The sequence below is a fragment of the Suncus etruscus genome, chromosome 7 (genome assembly GCF_024139225.1).
Source record: "Suncus etruscus isolate mSunEtr1 chromosome 7, mSunEtr1.pri.cur, whole genome shotgun sequence".
In the NCBI taxonomy this organism is placed as follows: Eukaryota; Metazoa; Chordata; class Mammalia; order Eulipotyphla; family Soricidae; genus Suncus; species Suncus etruscus.
This window is the reverse complement of record NC_064854.1, coordinates 120,308,200-120,327,990: the sequence shown is the minus strand read 5'-3', so window position 1 is coordinate 120,327,990 and position 19,791 is coordinate 120,308,200. Positions and strand designations below refer to the sequence as shown.

General features: G+C 41.6%; 1 protein-coding gene across 1 annotated transcript in view; it reads left to right on the top strand.

The window, feature by feature from the left end:
- The window catches only part of SETD2 (SET domain containing 2, histone lysine methyltransferase), a 96,351-nt gene that overhangs the window by 42,045 nt on the left and 34,515 nt on the right, over positions 1-19,791 (top strand). The window contains 1 exon segment of the mRNA XM_049777290.1: positions 17,542-17,590. Within this exon segment, the coding sequence (XP_049633247.1) occupies positions 17,542-17,590 (49 nt within the window).

Here is a 19,791-nt window from a genome sequence, read left to right as displayed (position 1 = left end):
ACCTAGTGAGTGATCCCTGAGTACAGCAAGGTTTGGAAAAAATATTTTGTGTTTTGGGGCCATATTCTCTGCTGCTCAAGGATTACTCTTGGGTCTGCACTCACTACTAGTGGGACTCTGGAGATCATATAGGATGCTGGGGATCGAACCCAAATAGGTTGTGTACAATGTGAACCTATCTGCTTGTACTATTACTTTGAACCCAGCACTATTCTTTTTTGTTTGTTTTTGGCCACACCAAATGAGGTGTTTAAGACTTACTCCTAACTCTGCATGAAATGGTTTTTCCTGGCAGGCTTTTTGACCTGGGTCAATTGTGTGCAAGGGAGCATCCTACCTGCTGTTGGCCTTTGACCTTAGTATTCTTTTTACTATGACTTCTTTTTAAACTTAAAGAAAAATTGCAATAGTTTTATATGTAATCTCTGTGTTATACAAATTCTAGTGAAAACTAGAAAGAAAATAGGAATTATTCTAAATGCCTTACAAGATGTTTTGCCTCATTGCTTTCTTTTAATTTATATTTGGATGAAAGTTAGTCAGTTGCTACTCCTCTTTCTGTGCCCAGGAGTGACCCCTGATGGTGCTTGGGGGACCAAAAGTGGTGCCAGGGATTGAAGTAGGGTTAGTGACAAGCAAGTTAAGTGCCTTAACCCCCTATACTATCTCTCCAACTATATTTCTTCTAAGTTTAAACAATAAGTTACTTGTGCTGTTTAGATAGTAGATTATTATCTATAGTCTTCAGATTTTGCTGATTATCCATTGTAACAAAAACTTACTTTTCACTTGGTTAAGGTTTTGATCACTTAGCTAGGTTTTGTCTTTGTAATTTTTTTTTATATTAAAAAGTGCAGCATATTGGAAATCTGCAACTATTCTGTTATTCACTAAATGTATTCATTAGTGTTAATATCCAGTGGTTTTTCTGAATCAGTTATTACTGAATACTTACCAAATGATTTTCTAGCATTTATTTTTGTAGGGTTTTTTTGTCAGAATTAAAAAAAAATTACTTCCCACTTAAGCCTTGTTGTTGTGATAACTAGTGCCATATACACTTAGCTGTGGTGCTAAGTGATCACACTTGGCATTGTTTGCTAGCCATAGGTTGCATTCTTTAGTTGTGCTATAGCTTTTTGGGGGGGTTGGTTTTGATTTTGATTTTTTGGGCCATACTTAGCAGGTGCTCAGTGATCACTCCTGGCTGAGTTCAGGGGACTGTATGAGGTGCTAAGGATTGAACACAGGCCTGCCCACACAAATTGCGGTACTCTCTGCAGCCCCAGTTGTGCTATTCTTGCACTTTTTTTTTTTAATTCTTGCACACTTTAATTGCAGTATTCACTGGGAATTTTTCACTTGGTTTTGATGTTTATCAAGAGTTGCATACTTGGCTGTTCATTTTTATATAGCTCCGTCATGTGTTTGCATACACTTGATTACTGTACTTTGAAAATTGCATACTTTGTTGTGATACCACCATTCCCAAATGTGTCACCAATATTTGCTTGCCACATCTGTTTGGATGCTGGGAATGGGACCTAGTGCCATGCTTATAAGCAAGTGCTTTTCTGGTGAACCCTCTGGCCACCCTGGCTGTTCCCCCCACCCCACCTTTGCAGGGGATGGGGTTGGTGGAGTATAAGTAAGAACTTTCCTTATTCATATTTAGTTTTGTACTCAACCTGGTTAAATTTAGGGATTCTTGTTTTATTTAATGGATTATGATGTATGCATTTCATTTTAAAATTTGATACTTACATTATCACTACGGCTTGTGCAAGACCCAACAAATTACTGGTTTTTAGCCTTACATAACATGATGATTTAGACATTTCTTCTACTTTGCCCTGGAATCATTTCTACAAAAAAAAAAAGAAAAAGAAAAAAAAGAAAAATGTTTTTTGTGTGGGAAGTGATAGTTGGAAATCAGGATCTGGGCTTTAGTTGAAGTTGTTGCTTCTGGGGGTATTGCTTATAGGATTTGTCAGCAGAGTATAAGCAAAATAAAAATAACTGGTGCTGGAGAGATAGTCTATCTGGTAAGGTGCTTGCCTTGCCCGCAGTTAAAACCTGGATTTGATATGTCTGTCTGAATCTTGCCCCAAAATTTCTCTTATGTACTATTATTTATACATGAGACCAGAGCAATAGCACAGTGGTTAGGATGTTTGCCTTGTATGCAACCGACCCAAGTTCAACCATCAGCATTTCATACTGTCCTCTGAGTACCACCAGGAATAATTCCTGAGCACAGGCAGGTGTTGCACCAAAACAAACAAACAAACAAACAAAAAAACTTAAGATTATTCATATGCCTTTATCTTTCTATGTTCTTGTTCTCATTATCTTTTCTATCTTTAAAAAACTCTTCAGTTGTAATTTATTGTCCTTTCTTCCATTTCGCTCCACTCCAATGGAGTGGTAGTAATTATAATATGTACTATAACTACTGACTTTCTCCTCTGAACCATTAGATTTTTTTTTAAGGACAGTAACTATGTTTTAATCGATTTTTCCTCCTCCCTTGATATACCTTTGATACACTTTTATTATACTTTGTTTTTTCTTAATTTTTTTTTCTTTTTTGGGGTGGCACTTTGTTACTCCTGGTTATGCACCCAGAAATCGCTCCTGGCTTAGGGGGGATATGGGATGCTGGGGGATTGAACTGTGGCCTTACCACTTGTGCCACTGCTCCGGGCCCAGTTTTTCTTAATTTAAAAAAAATTTTTTTTAGAGGCCGGAGAGATAGCATGGAGGTAAGGCGTTTGCCTTTCATGCAGAAGGATGGTGGTTTGAATCCCGGCATCCCATATGAGCCTGCCAGGAGCGATTTCTGAGCATAGAGCCAGGAGTAACCCCTGAGCGCTGCCTAGTGTGACCCAAAAACCAAAAAAAAAAAAATTTTTTTTTTGTCACTGAAATTACAATTGGGTTTCAGGCATATAATGTTATGCATTATGTATATAATAACCAATCCATTTATACTTTCCACTACTAGAGTCTCCCCCCCCCCCCATTTGCCTCCCACCCACCACCTCTACAATAGGCACTTTAAAAAAAAAGATTCTGAATTGTGGTTTGTAGTACTGTTACTAATAGGGTTTTGCATGTAACACTTTGGAAGTTTTCGGTACCACCTCCTCTTAGTTAAATATTTTCGTTGTCAGGGCCCGGAGAGATATCACAGCGGTGTTTGCCTTGTAAGCAGCCGATCCAGGACCAAAGGTGGTTGGTTCGAATCCTGGTGTCCCATATGGTCCCCCATGCTGCCAGGAGCTATTTCTGAGCGACAGCCAGGAGTAACCCCTGAGCACCGCCGGATGTGGCCCAAAAACCAAAAAATATATATATATTTTTCGTCCACCAAGTCATTGCCCCCTCCCTGTCTTAACCCTCAGCGCTACCCTTGAGTGCCATGCTTCCTACTGAAGAGCAGTTCTCAAGTTACTTGTTTCCATTGTCATTGGTCATTTGTTATTCCCCTATTACGTTTCTTTCTATCCCAAATATGAGAAGAGATAATTCTGTGCTAGTCTTTTTCTCTGGCTAATTTCACTCAGCACAATATTCTCTAGATCAATCCATATTGCAGAAAATTGCTTGCTTTTATCTTAGGGCCAAGCAGTATTTCATTGTATATATGTACCATTTATTTATTTATTTTTATTCACTCCTCTGTCTTAAACATTTGAGTCATTTCCAGCTTTCAGCTGTTGTGGATAGTGTTACAAAGAATACAGATACAAATGGTCTTTTCTCTAATTTGTTTTTAGGCTCTTGGATTATTATATCTTTTTAGTATTGGCTTTAATAATCAATTTCCTTTTAATATGAAGTGCTGTGTACAATCTGTGCTACAGTTTCTTGCTAGAGTGATCTTTTGGAAGTACAGATCTATTATTGTTCTGTTTTAAACTTTTATTTTATTTGGGGGTTTATTTTGACCTAACCCCGGCAGTGCTTAGGGATTACTCCTGGCTCTGTGCCCTGAAATCACTCATGGCAGGCTTTGGGGGACCATGGGACGCTGGGGATCGGTCCCAGGTCGGCTGTGTGCAAGACAAATGACCTACCGCTGTGCTATCTCTACGGCCCATTTTTAAACTTTTTTTTTGTTGTTTTGTTTTTGGGCCACACCTGGTGACGCTTAGGGGTTACTCCTGGCTATGGCTTGGGGACCATATGGATGCCAGGGGATCGAACAGCGGTCCATCCTAGGCTAGCGCTGGCAAGGCAGACAGACACCTTACCTCTAGCGCCACTGCTTCGGCCCCACCATTTTTAAACTTTTAAATGGTTCTACACTGCACTATTAAAATTAAATCCAGTGGGTAGAGCATTTTTGCCTTGCACATGGCCAAATTCCAGGTTTGATTTCTAGCATCCCATATGGTCCCCCTGTGCCTGCTAGGAGTGATTTCTGAGCACAGAGCTAGGAATAATCCCTGAGTGCCACTGGGTGTGACCCCAAAACAAATAAATAAATCCATTTTTTTCTCTTCTTGGGGAGGGAAGGAAGCCTCTTCCAAATGATCTCAGTTACTCTGGGAGCCACTCATGGTAATTCTCTTGGTAATTCTCTATCTACTGAGACCAGTCATTGAATGCTAGGGCCCAAGGATGCAGTGTTGTTTGAGCATAGTAGATAGTAGAGTGATAGTACAGAGGGTGTGACACCTGGCATGTATGTGGCTGATTTGGGTTCCATCTCCAGCACTCCATGCAGGGTTCCACAAGCCTGCCATGGGTGATCCTTGATTGCAGAACCAGGACTAAGCCCTGAACACCTCTGGCCGTGGCCCAAAAAAACAACAAAATGTACTGAAAGTAGATTATCTGAATCAACCTGTTACTGGTATATCTGATAAGTATGCCGAAATACTCTTTATAGTTGTGCTCATCTAGTTCTCATCAGCATTGTATGTGTGTCTGCATTGAGTAACTTTTTCACTATAACCTTGCTATATGAGTATTTATGTTGGTCTTACTGCCAGGCAGAAATGGAATATAATTATAGTTTTAGTCTGAAAATGTTTTACATGTGAGGTGTTGTTTATATTTGCATCTGTGTTTGCATATTTTTAAGAATTGAGTCCTTGTGTTCATTTTTCTGAACAACTGAGAACTGAAATTGAAATTACTCTTTGTTTTATAGGATGTCAACTTAACTATTTGAAGTTATGAGTGGTAGTGATTGTCATTAGTCTGGAGTTTTTTTTGTTTGTTTATTTTGGAGACCACATCTGAGCTCAGGGCTTACTTATGGCTTTGCACTTAGGGATCGCTTCTGGTAGGCTCAGGAGACTATATGAGATAATGGGGAAATAACCCAGTTCAGCTTTGACATACCCATTGTAGTATACCTCTAGCCTCTCAGATAAACATTTAGTACTTTTTTTTTTGTTTGCTTGTTTTTCGGGTCACACCTGGCATTGTTCAGGGGTTACTTCTGGCATTGCATTCAGAAGTTGCTCCTCGAAGGCTCAAGGGACATATGGGATGTCGGGATTCAAACTGTTTCGTCCTGTGTTGGCCTCATGCAAGACAAATGCCTTACCGCTGGGCTATCGGTCCAGTTCCTGGTATTTTTTTCCCTAACCCTAATACTTCACAGAGGAAAAAAATCTAGAAAGGTGGTATGTTTTTATTTTGGAGCCATACCCAACCCTTTGTCCTGGCTCTGTACTCAGGAATTGATCATGCTACACAGGACTCAAGGCACTTTATGGGTGCTGGTGAGCAAACTTGAGTCAGCCTCATGCAAGGCAAGTGCTTAACCCTTGTACTGCCTCTCTAGCCTTGTGAGGCAATTTTTTTCCTATTTAAAAAATATATTTACCTTGGAGAAGTTTCTGTCATATGAATACACTCATTTTAATATATCTGATATATGACACATTCTCAATATCTCATTTGCACAGGTATAGACTTGCTTAGAAAAGCAAATTATGACCAAACATTTTAAAAAGAATTTTTTTCCCTTTATCTTTGTTTTTGGTCTACCTACATCCAGTTAGTGGTGTTCAAGGGTTACTCCTGGCTCTACACTCAGAAATTATTTCTGGGAGTACTAGTGGGACCATATGGATGCTGTGTATTGAGCCTGGATCAACCTTATGCTAGGTAAATGCCTTACCTGCTGTACTATCCAGCTCCCAACAAAAATTCTTTTTAACTTGACTGGTAAGGAAGATCAATGGTAGAGCATATGCTTTTCATGTCTGAGGCCATAGGTTTAATATTTGGCACAACTGGGGGAAGAGAGCTTAGAGTAATGGTAGGTAAAGTTTATATTTTGCACATTACTACCTGAGACTCAGTCCCTGATTTCCTGAGCACAGAACCGGTTGTAAACCCTGAGAATAGTCAGATAGCCAGATATGGCATCAAATTTTTAAAAAGAGGGAAAAAGATTAACTGATTATTGAATACTTAAATTTTGTTTGCTCTTTTTTGGGTGATGCTCAGGGACTACTCCTGGCTCTATACTCATGAATTACTTCTGCCAGTGCTCGGCGGATCATATGAGATGCTAGGGATCAAACCCTGGTCAGCCAACATGCAAGGCAAGTGCTTTGTACTATCATTCTGATCCCTGAATACTTAAAAAAAAATTTTTTTTTTCGTTGTACCTGTTAATACTCAGGGCTTACTCCTACCTCTACACTTAGGGATCATTCCTGACTAGCTTGGGCAGCAATATGGGGTAACGGGAATCAAATCCATATCAGCTGTGTGCAAGGCAAAATGCTCTACCCACTGTACTAACAATGTAGCCCCATTTCCTGCTTTTTAAAGGTCAAATAATACTCTGTTATAAGCTTATTTTGCTTATTTAGTCATCTGTGTGTATTGGGTTGCTACCATATTTTAGATATTTCATAAAGTGCAGGCATCGCTATAGTTATAGATGGTAGCTTAGAGCATATTCCACACTTAGAAGGTTCTTGGTTTTATCCCTGTTACTGGGGTGGGGGGGACCTAACTTACCACTTTACATTCCTCTCATCAATGCACAAAGATTTGACTGTCTAGGTGCCCGAGTCATAGCACAGTGGTAGGGCATTTGCCTTGTATGCGACTGACCCAGGACAGAGCTAGGTTCGATCCTCGGCATCCCATATGGTCTACCGAGCCTTCCGGGAGTGATTTCTGAATGCAGAGCCAAGAGTAACCCCTGATCATTGCCAGGTGTAGCCCAAAAACAAACAAACAAACAAATAAATAAATAAATAAATAAATATTTTAATCTCTCTATCTGACCCCCCCCCCAAAAAAAAGGATAACACGTAACTTTTCATTTGTGGCTTGTGTGTACTGGTTTATACTTTATTTTAGTTTTTGGGCTATACCCAGTTGTTTACTCCTGGCTCTGCACTCTGAATCACTCCTGGCAGCCTCGGGGAGCATATGGGATGCCAGGGATCAAACCCGGGTTTGTTCCGTGTAGGCTGCGTACAAGACACCCTACCACTGTGCTATATCATTCTGGCCCCAAGATTTATACTAATTGACATTTGCATGTTGATACTATTTTCAGCCATTTTGGCGATGTAACTCACAACTTAAAGGGGGTGGAGAAGAGATAGCATGGAGGTAGTGCATTTGCCTTGCATGCATAAGGATGATGGTTCCAATCCTGGCATCCCATATGGTCCGCTGTGCCTGCCAGGAGCGATTTAGCCAGAGTAACCCCTGGCTAAAAAACAAAAAAAAACAACACACCAAGCACTGTGATTTACAAAGTTATTCCTGGGTCCAGAGAGATAGCACAGCGGTGTTTGCTTTGCAAGCAGCCGATCCAGGACCAAAGGTGGTTGGTTCAAATCCCGGTGTCCCCAATGGTCCCCCGTGCCTGCCAGGAGCTATTTCTGAGCAGACAGCCAGGAGTAACCCCTGAGCACTGCCGGGTGTGGCCCAAAAACCAAAAAAAAAGTTATTCCTAACACAATTGTTTCAGGCATTCAGTTTTCCAATACTAATCCCACCACAGTGTGACCTTCCCTCCACCAGTGTCCTCAGTGTCCCACCCACCCCCAAGCATAAACAAATTTACTTCGTATTGCTTGTTAGAACAAAATGGTAAATAGAATTATCAGAAGGTAGGTCAGTAAAAGGCAGTTGTGGTAGTTATAATGGTATTTACTGTAAGACATTGCGGATTTCATGAGCTGGTTGAGCCGTCTTTTTCTCTTCTCACGAACTCACTGGACTTATATACAACTTTCCCATCAAATTTGCTGTTCTCCTACTGCGTTGTCAATGCTTTAGATATGGCCCCGTACTTCAGAAGATGGAGCTATGTGCTGAAGAAAGCTATGTGCTTTCTTTGAAAGGGAGAGGAATTTGCCCATCCCCATTCCAAGGCCTCAAGAGTTTTCAGCCCAGAGATTGATCTACCTGTGACGATCATAGTTCTGTAGCTTGGTGGTTTTTTTAAAGCAGGTCAAAAATGGTTTCTTAGGATTTTCTTCATACAGAAGGTCATTTTTATCTGCAAATGTAGTCTTACTTCTTTTCAATTTGAATGCCTTTTATTTCATTTTTAAAATATTTTACTTGTTGTCCCAACTAAAACTGACAAATTCCTAGTATTTTGAATTGAAGTAGTGCAAGTGTTCATCTTTTTATTCTGAGTTTAGTGAGAAAGCTTTCTGTTGTTCTGTTAAGTTTTAATGATAATTGATGTGACCTTATAGATCTTTTTAATTAGACATATTTTTTGTTTTGGGTCCACACCCAGTAATGTTCAGGTGTTACTACTGACTGTGCTTGAGGGACCAGATGAGATGCTTTCTTTGTGTGTGTGTGTGTGTGTGTGTGTGTGTGTGTGTGTGTGTGTGTGGAGGGGGGTGTCACACCCGGCAGCACTCAGGGCTTACACCTGGCTCTATGCTCAAAAGTCGATCCTGGCAGGCTCGGGGAACCTTATGGGATGCCGGGATTCGAACCACTGTCCTCCTGCATGCAAAGCAAATACCCTACCTCCAGGCTATCTCTCCAGCACCAAGGGATGCCATTTTTTTTTGTTTTTTGTTTGTTTGTTTTTGTTTTTGGGCCACACCCGTTTGACGCTCAGGGGTTACTCCTGGCTATGCGCTCAGAAATCGCCCCTGGCTTGGGGGGGACCATATGGGATGCCGGGGATCGAACCGCGGTCCGTCCTATGCTAGCGCTTGCAAGGCAGACACCTTACCTCTAGCGCCACCTTCCCGGCCCCGGGATGCCATTTTTTATTTTTGGTTTTTGATTTTTGGGCCATACCCGGTGACATTCGAGGTTACTCCTGGCTACGCGCTCAGAAATCACTCCTGGCTTGACCATATGGAATGTCGGTGATCAAACCGAGGTTTGTCCTGGGTCAGTTGTGTGCAAGGCAAACGTCCTACCGCTTGCGCCACCACTCTGGCCCCTACATGGGCTGCTTTTATTTGTCTTGATTTGGTTTGGCTTTGGGACCACATCTGACAGTGCTTAAGACTTACTCCTGGTTTTGTAGTCAAAAATCAAACCTGTATTAGCTGCATACAAGGCTAGAACCATTTTTGTGGTACTATTTCTCAGGTCCCTGATGAGTGGTTTTTTTGGTTTTTTTTAATTTGTTTTTGTTTTTGGGTTTTTTGTTTGTTTGTTTTTGGTTTTTGGGCCACACCTGGTGATGCTCAGTGGTTACTCCAGACTATGTGCTCTGAAATCTTCCCTGTCTTGGGGGGGAGGGGGACCTATAGGACCCCAGGGGAATCTAACTGAAGTCCGGCCTAGGCTAGTGCAGGCAAGGCAGATGCTTTACTGCTTGTGCCACCACTCCAGCCCCCATCTGATGAGTATTTTTTATGAAAGTGTATTGGGGAGCCAGAGAAATAGTACAGTGGGTGAGGTGTGTCTGCCTTGTTCACAGCTAACCTGAGTTCAATTCCCAGCCCTGCATATGAACCTCCAAGTCTCCTTGTAATGATCTCTCTCCCCCCCCCTCTCTCCCTCTCTCCTCCTTTCTTTCTCTCTTTCTCTCCTCTCTCTCTTTCTCTCTCTCTCTCTCTGTGTATATATATATATATATGTATATATATAGCAGGACTTCATCTTTACTTATGGCCAACTACCAACTATATTCCATTCTGTACTATATGTACTGTATTATGTACTATCATTTCTTTATACTGTATGTATTATATACTGTATATTTTTATTATGTTTCTATATTATATGCCATAGTTTATGTACTGTTATTATATAATATAGTTTATTCAGTCTTGAATATATTTTTTGTTTTTTTTTGGGGGGGCACACCCGGTGACGCTCAGGGGTTACTCCTGGCTATGCGCTCAGAAGTCGCTCCTGGCTTGGGGGCCATATGGGACGCCGGGGGATCGAACCGTGGCCCATCCTAGGCTAGCGCTGGCAAGGCAGGCACCTTACCTCTAGCGCCACTGCGCCGGCCCCTTGAATATCTTTTTTTTGGACATTTGAGTTGTTTCCAGACTTTGGCTTTTGTGGTTTTTTTCTTTCCTTTCAATCTTTCTTGTCCTCTCCTGCTTTATATTTGCTTTTCCAAACCTCTTCTCTTCTCTTTTGTCCTTAGTCTTTATATAATTTAGGAAAATAAGAAAAGTGATGAGCCAGAGAGATAGTAAAATGGGGTAAGTGCTTACTTTGTGCAAGGCTGACCCAATACCAGTATGTTTCCACTAGCCACTCCAAGATTGAGAGACGGGGAAAAGGGAGAGGGAAAGGGCGGAACACTGCTTGACATTTACATTGTAAACTGTACTTTCTACAAAGAAAATAATACAATGTTTTTGATTTTGGTTAAATGTTTATGCTTTACAGGAAAAACTTAAAAAGTATTATTTAAGGTCAATAGTAATAGTATATATAGCAGGTAAGGTTCTTGCCTTGCATGTGGCCAGCCCAGATTCAATCCTTAGCACTCCATATGGTCCCCTGAGCACCACTAAATATGGCCAACGAAACAAAAGCATTGTTTCATGATTGTTTTAATTTTATTTCTACAATCTTTAGCTGTTTATTTGGAATGTGTTGTATGTTTTTTTTTAAGTGCTGCAAGTCCATAGCACCCTTAAGAGGACCCCTCCCAGAGAAAAGAACTGCAAAACTTCACTCGCAAATTGACTCTTTGAGACTATCAAGAAAAATATTCAAATAAGGCTCATTTAATGACCTAGTAGTAGTTGTTTGTTTAAACTATTTTTGTTTTGTGTTTTTTAACTAACTGGGAATATAAACTGTAACATACTCCTCCAAGGAATACCTGTCCAATGCAATTTTAAACATAATCTGCTTTTAGAAAGTCACAATTGATACACAATAAACAAAGACATAAATCTGGGGGCCAGATCAATAGTACTTTTGTTTTGGGTCCACACTTGTGATACAGTTATTCCTGACTCTGAACTCACTGGAATCACTCCTGGCTGTGCTTGGGGGAGGGGGGGGGGTCATATGAGATGCTAGGAATTGAACCCAGGTCAGCTTTGTGAAAGTCAAAGTTTCTTTCCTGATGTGTACTACACTCTGACTCCCCCAATATAATCTTTATTGTGGAATTTGGAAACATTTAGTTAGATTAATGTCTGGGGAGATAACTCAAAGAACTGGAGCGCATGTCTTTCATGCGTGGAGTTCCAAGTTTAATCCCTGGTATTCCATGGTTTCTGAACGCTAGGCCTGAGCAGTACTTGCATCTTCAGGCCTGACACTGAGCTATCAGACCAAATAGTATTAGGCCTATTATATCCAGGAGGACTTCTAAGCATTACTAGGGAGCCACCCCTCCAAAACAAAATAAAAGTGTTTTTAGTTACAGTGTTACAGCCTTTCAGTGTTGGTAAGGAGAGGTGAGATTAAATTTGAGCTTGCAGGTAAATTTTATATGCAGTTTATTATTTTTTTGGGGGGCCACACCCAGGCTCTGCGCTCAGAAATAGCTCTTGGCAGGCTCGGGGGACCATATGGGATGTTGGGAATCGAACCTGGGTCCGTCCAGGCACAGCCGTATGCAAGGCAAACACCTTACTGCTGTGTTATATCTCCAGCCTCCTTTATGTGCAGATTTGACTAGCTTTTGGTCTTTAGGAAAGTGGAGAAAGCACAAAATACATACTAAAATGTTCAGGGACTTGTGATGTAGGGGAACATCTAGAAATAGACTTCCCAATAAAGCATGTACTCTAGCCCTTTGAGTCATCATCCTAGCCTCAACAGCTCTAATTCATATCTCTCTAAGGGTTTTCTTTAATGTTAGGCACATACTAGTAATAGCTTAGAGCTTTATCTTAAGATAATTGTTGGGAGGGAGAGGTAGCCTGAAGGTAGGGCTGAAGGACTGTGGTTAGAATCAGGCATCCCATATGGTCCCCTGTGCCTGCCAGGGGTGATTTCTGAGCACAGAGCCAGGAGTAACCCCTGAGCGCTGCTGGGTGTGACCCAAAAACCAAAAAAAAAAAAAAAGAAAGAAAAGATAATTGTAATTGTGAACAGCAGGATGCTTTTTGTTGTTGTTGTTGTTGGTTTTTGGGTCACACCTAGTAATGCTTAAGGATTACTCCTGGCTCTGCACTCAGGAATCATTCCTGGCGGTGCTTGGGGACCATATGGGATAACAGGGATCAAACTTGGTCAGGTGCATGCAAGGCAAGTGCCTTGCCATACTCACTCTACTATATATATATATAACTTTAACCCCAGAATGACATTTTTTGTGGGGATGTTAAGGCCATACCTGGAGGTATCCACAGGTTACTCCTGGCAGGCTTAGGGGACCATATTAGGATACTGGGGATCGAACCCAGGTCTATCCTGGTTCAGCTTCGTGCAAGGCAAAGCCCTACTACTGGCTTTTTTTCCCCCTCAAAGAATGACATTTCTATTTAGCAGTTGCTCAGTTTTTGAGTTGAATTAAGAATGCATCTTTTGGACATCAAGGAGAAAAATACATAGGCTGAGGACATGTTTGGCTTGTGTGCAGCCCAGATTTGATCCCTTGATACCTTATGGTTTCCCACTACCAAAAAAAAATTTTTTTTTTGTTTTTGGGCCACACCTGGCCACGCTTGGGTTTCTCCTGGCTCTGCGCTCAAAAATCGCTCCTGTCTTGGGGGAACATATGGGTCACTGGGGGGATAGAACCATGCATGGTCTGTTCTAGGCTAGCGCGGGCAAGGCAGACAGATGCCTTACTGCTTGCACCACCACTCCAGGCCCCCTCCCCCAATATTTTTACTAGAGAAATAGCTCAGAGAATTTGAGAAGTTTTTTTATTATTTTTTTGGGGGGTCACACCCAGTGGCAGTTGGGTTACTCCTGGCTCTGTGCTCAGTAATCGCCCCTGGCATGCACGGGGTACTGACTATATGGAATGCCGGGTGGGATTCGAACCACCGTCCGTCCTGGATCGGCTGTGTGCAAGGCAAAAGCCATTCCACTGTGTTATCTCTCTGGCCTCTGAGTGCATTTTTTTTTCTTGAAAGGAGGCCCATATTTTATTCCCAGAAACCCAGTCACTTGCACACTACCATGTGTAGTCTCTGAGCTCAGCAGTAGTTGTTTTGAGCACATTTGCATATGACACAGTATAAACTGAGTTAAATGGATATAGACCTTATCCTATAGGAATTCTACATATCACTATATCTGCAATTCACTAAAAAAAGATAAGTGTAATGATAAGGACATAGACACAGTATATATATTAAAATGTGTGGTCTACACTTGGGGGCTGGAGCAGTACAGCGAGTAGGCTAAGTGACATTCTCTCTCCACCCCTAGCTCCAATCCCTAGTTTGATAACCTCTCTTAAGTGGTTAGTTAACAGAGTATTCATACTGAATTTGAATGGTCAGTTTTAATCTTCCTATCTTTTTTCTTTATATATGTATACATATGTATGTGAAAATGATACATCAAACTATTGGGCCACACCTAACAATGCTCAGGGGTTATTCCTTGCTTTTTGCTCAGGAACCTTACTCCTGGAAAGTTAAGAGACCATATGGGATGTAGGAATCAAACCTGGGTTGGTCACATACATGTAGGCAAACATCCTACCTCATAACTATCTCTCCAGCCCCGTGATTGATTTTCCTATCTTTATTGCTTATTTTCTTTTTTCTTTTGGTTTTTTGGGCCACACCCTTTCGATGCTCAGGAGTTACTCCTGGCTAAGAGCTCAGAAATTGCCCCTGGCTTGGGGGGACCATATGGGAGGCCGGGGGATCGAACCACGTTCCTTCCTTGGCTAGCGCTTGCAAGGCAGACACCTTACCTCTAGCGCCACCTCGCCGGCCCCTATTGCTTATTTTCTTATTCACCACTGTATACATTGACACCTAGATAACTTGAAGCATCTCTTTGTAGATCAGGGAGTATATCCTCTTGTTAGCCAAAGCAGCCTGAGTGGAAGAGAAGGAGCTCAAGTGGCTCTTGAATTGAGAGACCAGGAATGATCTCAAAAAATCTCTCAAATTCTTCTTTGTAAAGTTGATTTAGTCATTCAGGAGATCAACCTTGTCTGATTATCAAGACTGGAGAGCTTTTGAAAAATACTCATGCCTGAGAGACATATCCAAAGTTTTAGACTCAATTTATACTGGATAGTATTTGTGAAACAGTCTAGTTATTCCACCAGAGTTGAAAATCATAACTCCAGTGGAAATTTTACATAGAAAAGGCTGATGGAGTGGAGAATGATACCACTTAGAAATATATATATTTTGGTTTTTGGGACACACCCGGCGGTGCTCAGGGGTCACTCCTGTCTGTCTGCTCAGAAATAGCACCTGGCAGGCACGGGGGACCATATGGGACACCGGGATTCAAACCAACCACCTTTGGTCCTGGATCGGCTGCTTGCAAGGCAAACGCCGCTGTGCTATCTCTCCAGGCCCTAGAAATATTTTTTAAGTCCTCCAAATGATTTTTCTTTTCTAAAATAATACTGACTGATACATCTGTGTCATCTAATATTACCTAAAGTTCTAAATGCTTTGGAATTGGATCATCATAACCTTGAGCTTGCTGCTCATCTTTTTAAGTTTTTCACTATAATATAGAAGTTAATAGAACTTTCCTCAAAAGTGGTTTGGGAATTCAAAAGGTTCTTAGAACTAAGAGATAGTCCAAAGGGTTAGGCACATGCCATATATGTAGAAGCTCCAAGTTCATGACCCTTTAAGCCTGCATTGCTAAGCTGACTATTTCAGGGAGTGACCCCTAATAATTGTTTGGGAGGCTATTATTAAAAATGTTGAAATGTGGGCCCGGAGAGATAGCACAACTGTGTTTGCCTTGCAAGCAGCCGATCCAGGACCAAAGGTGGTTGGTTCGAATCCCGGTGTCCCATATGGTCCCCCGTGCCTGCCAGGAGCTATTTCTGAGCGGACAGCCAGGAGTAACCCCTGAGCACTGCCGGGTGTGGCCCAAAAATCAAAAAACAAATAAATAAATAAAAATGTTGAAATGTGGAGCCAGACAGCACAGCGGTAGGGCATTTGCCTTGCATGCAGCCGACCTGGGATGGACCTGGTTTGATTCCTAGCATATCCCTATAGTCCCCTGAGCTTGTCAGGAGTAGCCCCTGAGCATCGCCAGGTGTGGCCCAAAAACCATCCAATTAATAAGTAAATAAATAAACTGCTTTAAAAAAAAAACACAATGTTGAAATGTGATGCTGGAACGATAGCATAGCAGATAAAGTGTTTGCCTTGCACATGGCTGACCTAGGTTCAGTCTCCTGAATCCCATATGGTCCCCCAAGCATGCCAAGAGTAATTTCTGAGCCAGAGCCAGTAGTATCCCCTAGTGCTACTAGGTGTGGCCCCAAGATTTTACAATGATGTTGAAATACAAAATACAGTTGTTGTTTTTTTTGGGGGGGGGGGGATTGTTTTTTGGTTCACACCCGGCAGCGCTCACTCCTGGCAGGCTCGGGGGACCATATGGGATGTCAGGATTCTAACCACCATTCTTCTGCATGCAATGCAAATGCCCCACCTCCATGATATCTCCGGCCCCAGTATGGTTCTTAATATGTCATATAAGTGCACATTTAGTTATGTTTATTGGATAATTTTTATTTAATACTAAAGTTTTGGGTTGTTTGTTTTTCTGGGGTGTGGCACACCGGTGGTGCTTGAGGGGTTACTCCTAGCTCTGTGCTCAGAAATCACTCCTGGCAGGCTCAGGAGGCCATATGGGATATGGCGGATTGAAACTGGATCTGCTATTTGTGAGGCAAATGCCTTACCTGCTATACTATACTATCTCTACAGCTCTAGGTTTTAATTTTTAAGAATAGTTTTGCTGGGGCCAGGCGGTGGCGCTAGAGGTAAGGTGCCTGCCTTGCCTGCGCTAGCCTAGGACAGACTGCGGTTCGATCCCCGGCGTCCCATATGGTCCCCCAAGCCAGGAGTGACTTCTGAGCACATAGCCAGGAAGTAACCCCTGAGCGTCGCCGGGTGTGGCCCAAAAACCAAAAAAAAAAAAAAAAAAAAGAATAGTTTTGCTGGGGCCGGAGAGATAGCATGGAGGTAAGGCTTTACCCTTTCATGCAGAAGGTCATTGGTTCGAATCCCAGCATCCTATATGGTCCCCTGAGCTTCCCAGGAGCGATTTCTGAGCATAGAGCCAGGAGTCACTCCCTGAGTGCTGCGGGGTGTGACTCAAAAACCAAAAAAAAAAAAAGAATAGTTTTGCTATAGTGTTACATCACTATTTTAAGGACAGTAATCTACTGTTTAGCATTCTTCTTGGAGGGAGGGGATTTTGACCACTTTCAGCTATGCTCAAAGTGCTTTTTTTTAGCTCTTCTTGGGGCTCCTCATGATGGGTCTTGGGGGACCTTATGAGGTGTGCCAGGCTTCCAACTAAGGTCAGGTGCATTCAACAAGTACCTTAACTACTGTACTACCTCTCTTGTTCCTATTTTTTTTTAAAAATACCAGCAATGTGGTCCAGAGTGATAGCACAGCACGAGGGTGTTTGCCTTTCACGAGACTAATCCAGGACGGACCTTGTCCCATATGGTCCTGCAACCAGGAGCGATTTCTGAGCGCATAACCAGAAGTTAACCCTGAGCATCAATGGTTGTGGCCCAAAAACAAACAAAAATACCAGCAATGTGAAATAACAAACTTGACCATGAGCCACAGTGGTATCAGGAATTGTCTTTTATAAGTATTTTTCTGAAAACACTTTGTTTTATAGCTGAGATAGTAGTGACCTTTTCTTAGATAAGGATGCAAAATGTAATGAATGTTCTTACAAATACTTTCATTAAAGAAACTATAGTTTCAGAATGCATAAGATTGGAGGAATTATATGGGGAGAGGTAAAAGGGTCTGAAGGACAGATTTTTAAGATCTAGGATCCTTATTTACAGTAAAATAACAGCAATTTTTGGAGGATAAATTATTTGAACATCAACATATTCTTTCTTGTTTGTTGCCATGTGAAAATTGGTTTACTTCAAAGCATTCGTTACTTCCAGTTTACACTAATAACCTTTTTTTTTAATAGGAGGTCTACCGAATTCCCAAGAAAAGTCAAACTGAAAAGGAGAACACAAGTAAGTACTTGAAAATATTTTGTGTATATGACTTTTATAAATATTGTTTTGAAATAGGCAAAGATAGGGGCCGGGCGGTGGCGCTAAAGGTAAGGTGCCTGCCTTGCCTGCGCTAGCCTAGGACGGACCGTGGTTCGATCCCCCGGCGTCCCATATGGTCCCCCAAGCCAGGAGCAACTTCTGAGCACATAGCCAGGAGTAACCCCTGAGCGTTACCGGGTGTGGCCCAAAAACCAAAAAAAAAAAAAAAAAGAAATAGGCAAAGATAATGTTACTGATAAGAACTTTTTAAGCTACTTAACCTCACTAATACTGATCCACTGAAAGTAGAGTGAAGGAGCCATCATGAAATTTTACAATATTTTTGGCCTGAAGAATTTTTATCGTATTAAATAAATTTTTATTGGATGCAAGTACACACCTGACAGTCTCAGGATTCTTCCCCATTTGAGCTCAGGCATGACCCTAGTGTTATGTGGTACCATATATGGTTATTCAAACCAGGGTCTGTCACATGTAAGGCAAGTACCTTATCCCCTGTACTCAAAATATTAACTCATAATCATCATTGTTGACTTGGGTAATTTTTTTTTGAAGGGGGTCTATGCCAGTGGCTCCTGCCTCTATGCTTGTCTTGGAGGACCTTGCAAAGCTGGTGATCTAACCCAGATTACAAGCATTCAAAGAATATATTCATATTCAGCCTATTACTCTTAGGTCCCTTTTATATAGCATTAATTCTGCTGACTTATATTTTGGTTTGGTAGCCACATACTCTGCATAGGGTAGCAAAGAATTTTTCTCATTAGAAGAGAATTTGAGGGCCCGGAGAGATAGCACAGCGATGTTTGCCTTGCAAGCAGCCGATCCAGGACCTAAGGTGGTTGGTTCCAATACCGGTGTCCCATATGGTCCCCCGTGCCTGCCAGGAGCTATTTCTGAGCAGACAGCCAGGAGTAACCCCTGAGCATCGCCGGGTGTGGCCCAAAAACCAAAAAAAAAAAAAAAAAAGAAGAGAATTTGAGTACTGCTAGTGACAAGTGGCACAGCTTAACAGAGTTGATCATTAGAAGCTAACCTGAATTAGCTCACTGAGTTAAAATTAACAAGATAAGCAAGGTTTTTTTTCTTCATCCTCCACGTTTTGCAATTTTCTAGTCTTCAGTAGTTCTACAGGTTATGTGGATATGGTTTGTAATAAACAACGAATCTTGTTAGGCAGCAGCATTTTGTGTGCCAGATTCAATCTCTTACATACAGAAATCCCTTTTTCAGTTTGTGGGTTTTAAACTACAGGAAAATTTACAAGCCTTGTTTCTGTTAAAACTCAGTTGTCCAGCCAGAGAGATAGCATGGAGATAAGGCTTTTGCCTTTTATGCAAAAGGACGGTGGTTCAAATCCCAGCATCCCATATGGTCCCCCGTGCCTACCAGGGGCAATTTCTGAGTGTCGAGCCAGGAGTAACCCCTGAGCACATCCCTGCCGGGAGTGACCCAAAACACCCCCCTCCCCCAAATAAATAAAACCTCAGTTGTCATTTACCAGCCACTGCCACCACCACCACCACAAAAAACAACAACAACAAAAAACTCATTGTCAAGCAGTTAAAAGCTTAGAACTTGTTTGGGTCACACCCAGCCACGCTCAGGGGTTTACTCCTGGCTCTATGCTCAGAAATTACTCCTGGCAGGGGGACCATATGGGATGCCGGGATTTGAACCACCAAACCTTCTGCATGCAAGGCAAACGCTTTTACCTCCATGCTATCTCTCTGTCCCCAAGCTTAGAACTTTTTGTTGTTTCAATACTTAGAACTTTTTTAATTGAATATTTCAGGAGAAAAGATTATTTGGCTTTAACCTCATTAGAAAATCAACCTGAATTAATAGAAAGCCTCTGCCTCACATTTTCAAAATACAGATATAGAACATTAATGTTTGGAGTGACCTTTCTTATTTCACCAGGATTTAGTGAAAATGAAATTTTAACTGAAATTAACACAAGGGCAAGCAAATCAACATGAGTTTGTAGGAAGAAATAGAATAATTATAGTTAGGTTCAGACAAAGACTTGGATTGAGAATTTGGTGGGAAAAGCTATTGAAAATATTCAGATATACAAACTCATATTCATATTAAGAATTGCTTGTGTTTGGCATGGTATTAAAATGGCATTTTTGTTACTGGTCAAAAAAAGAAAA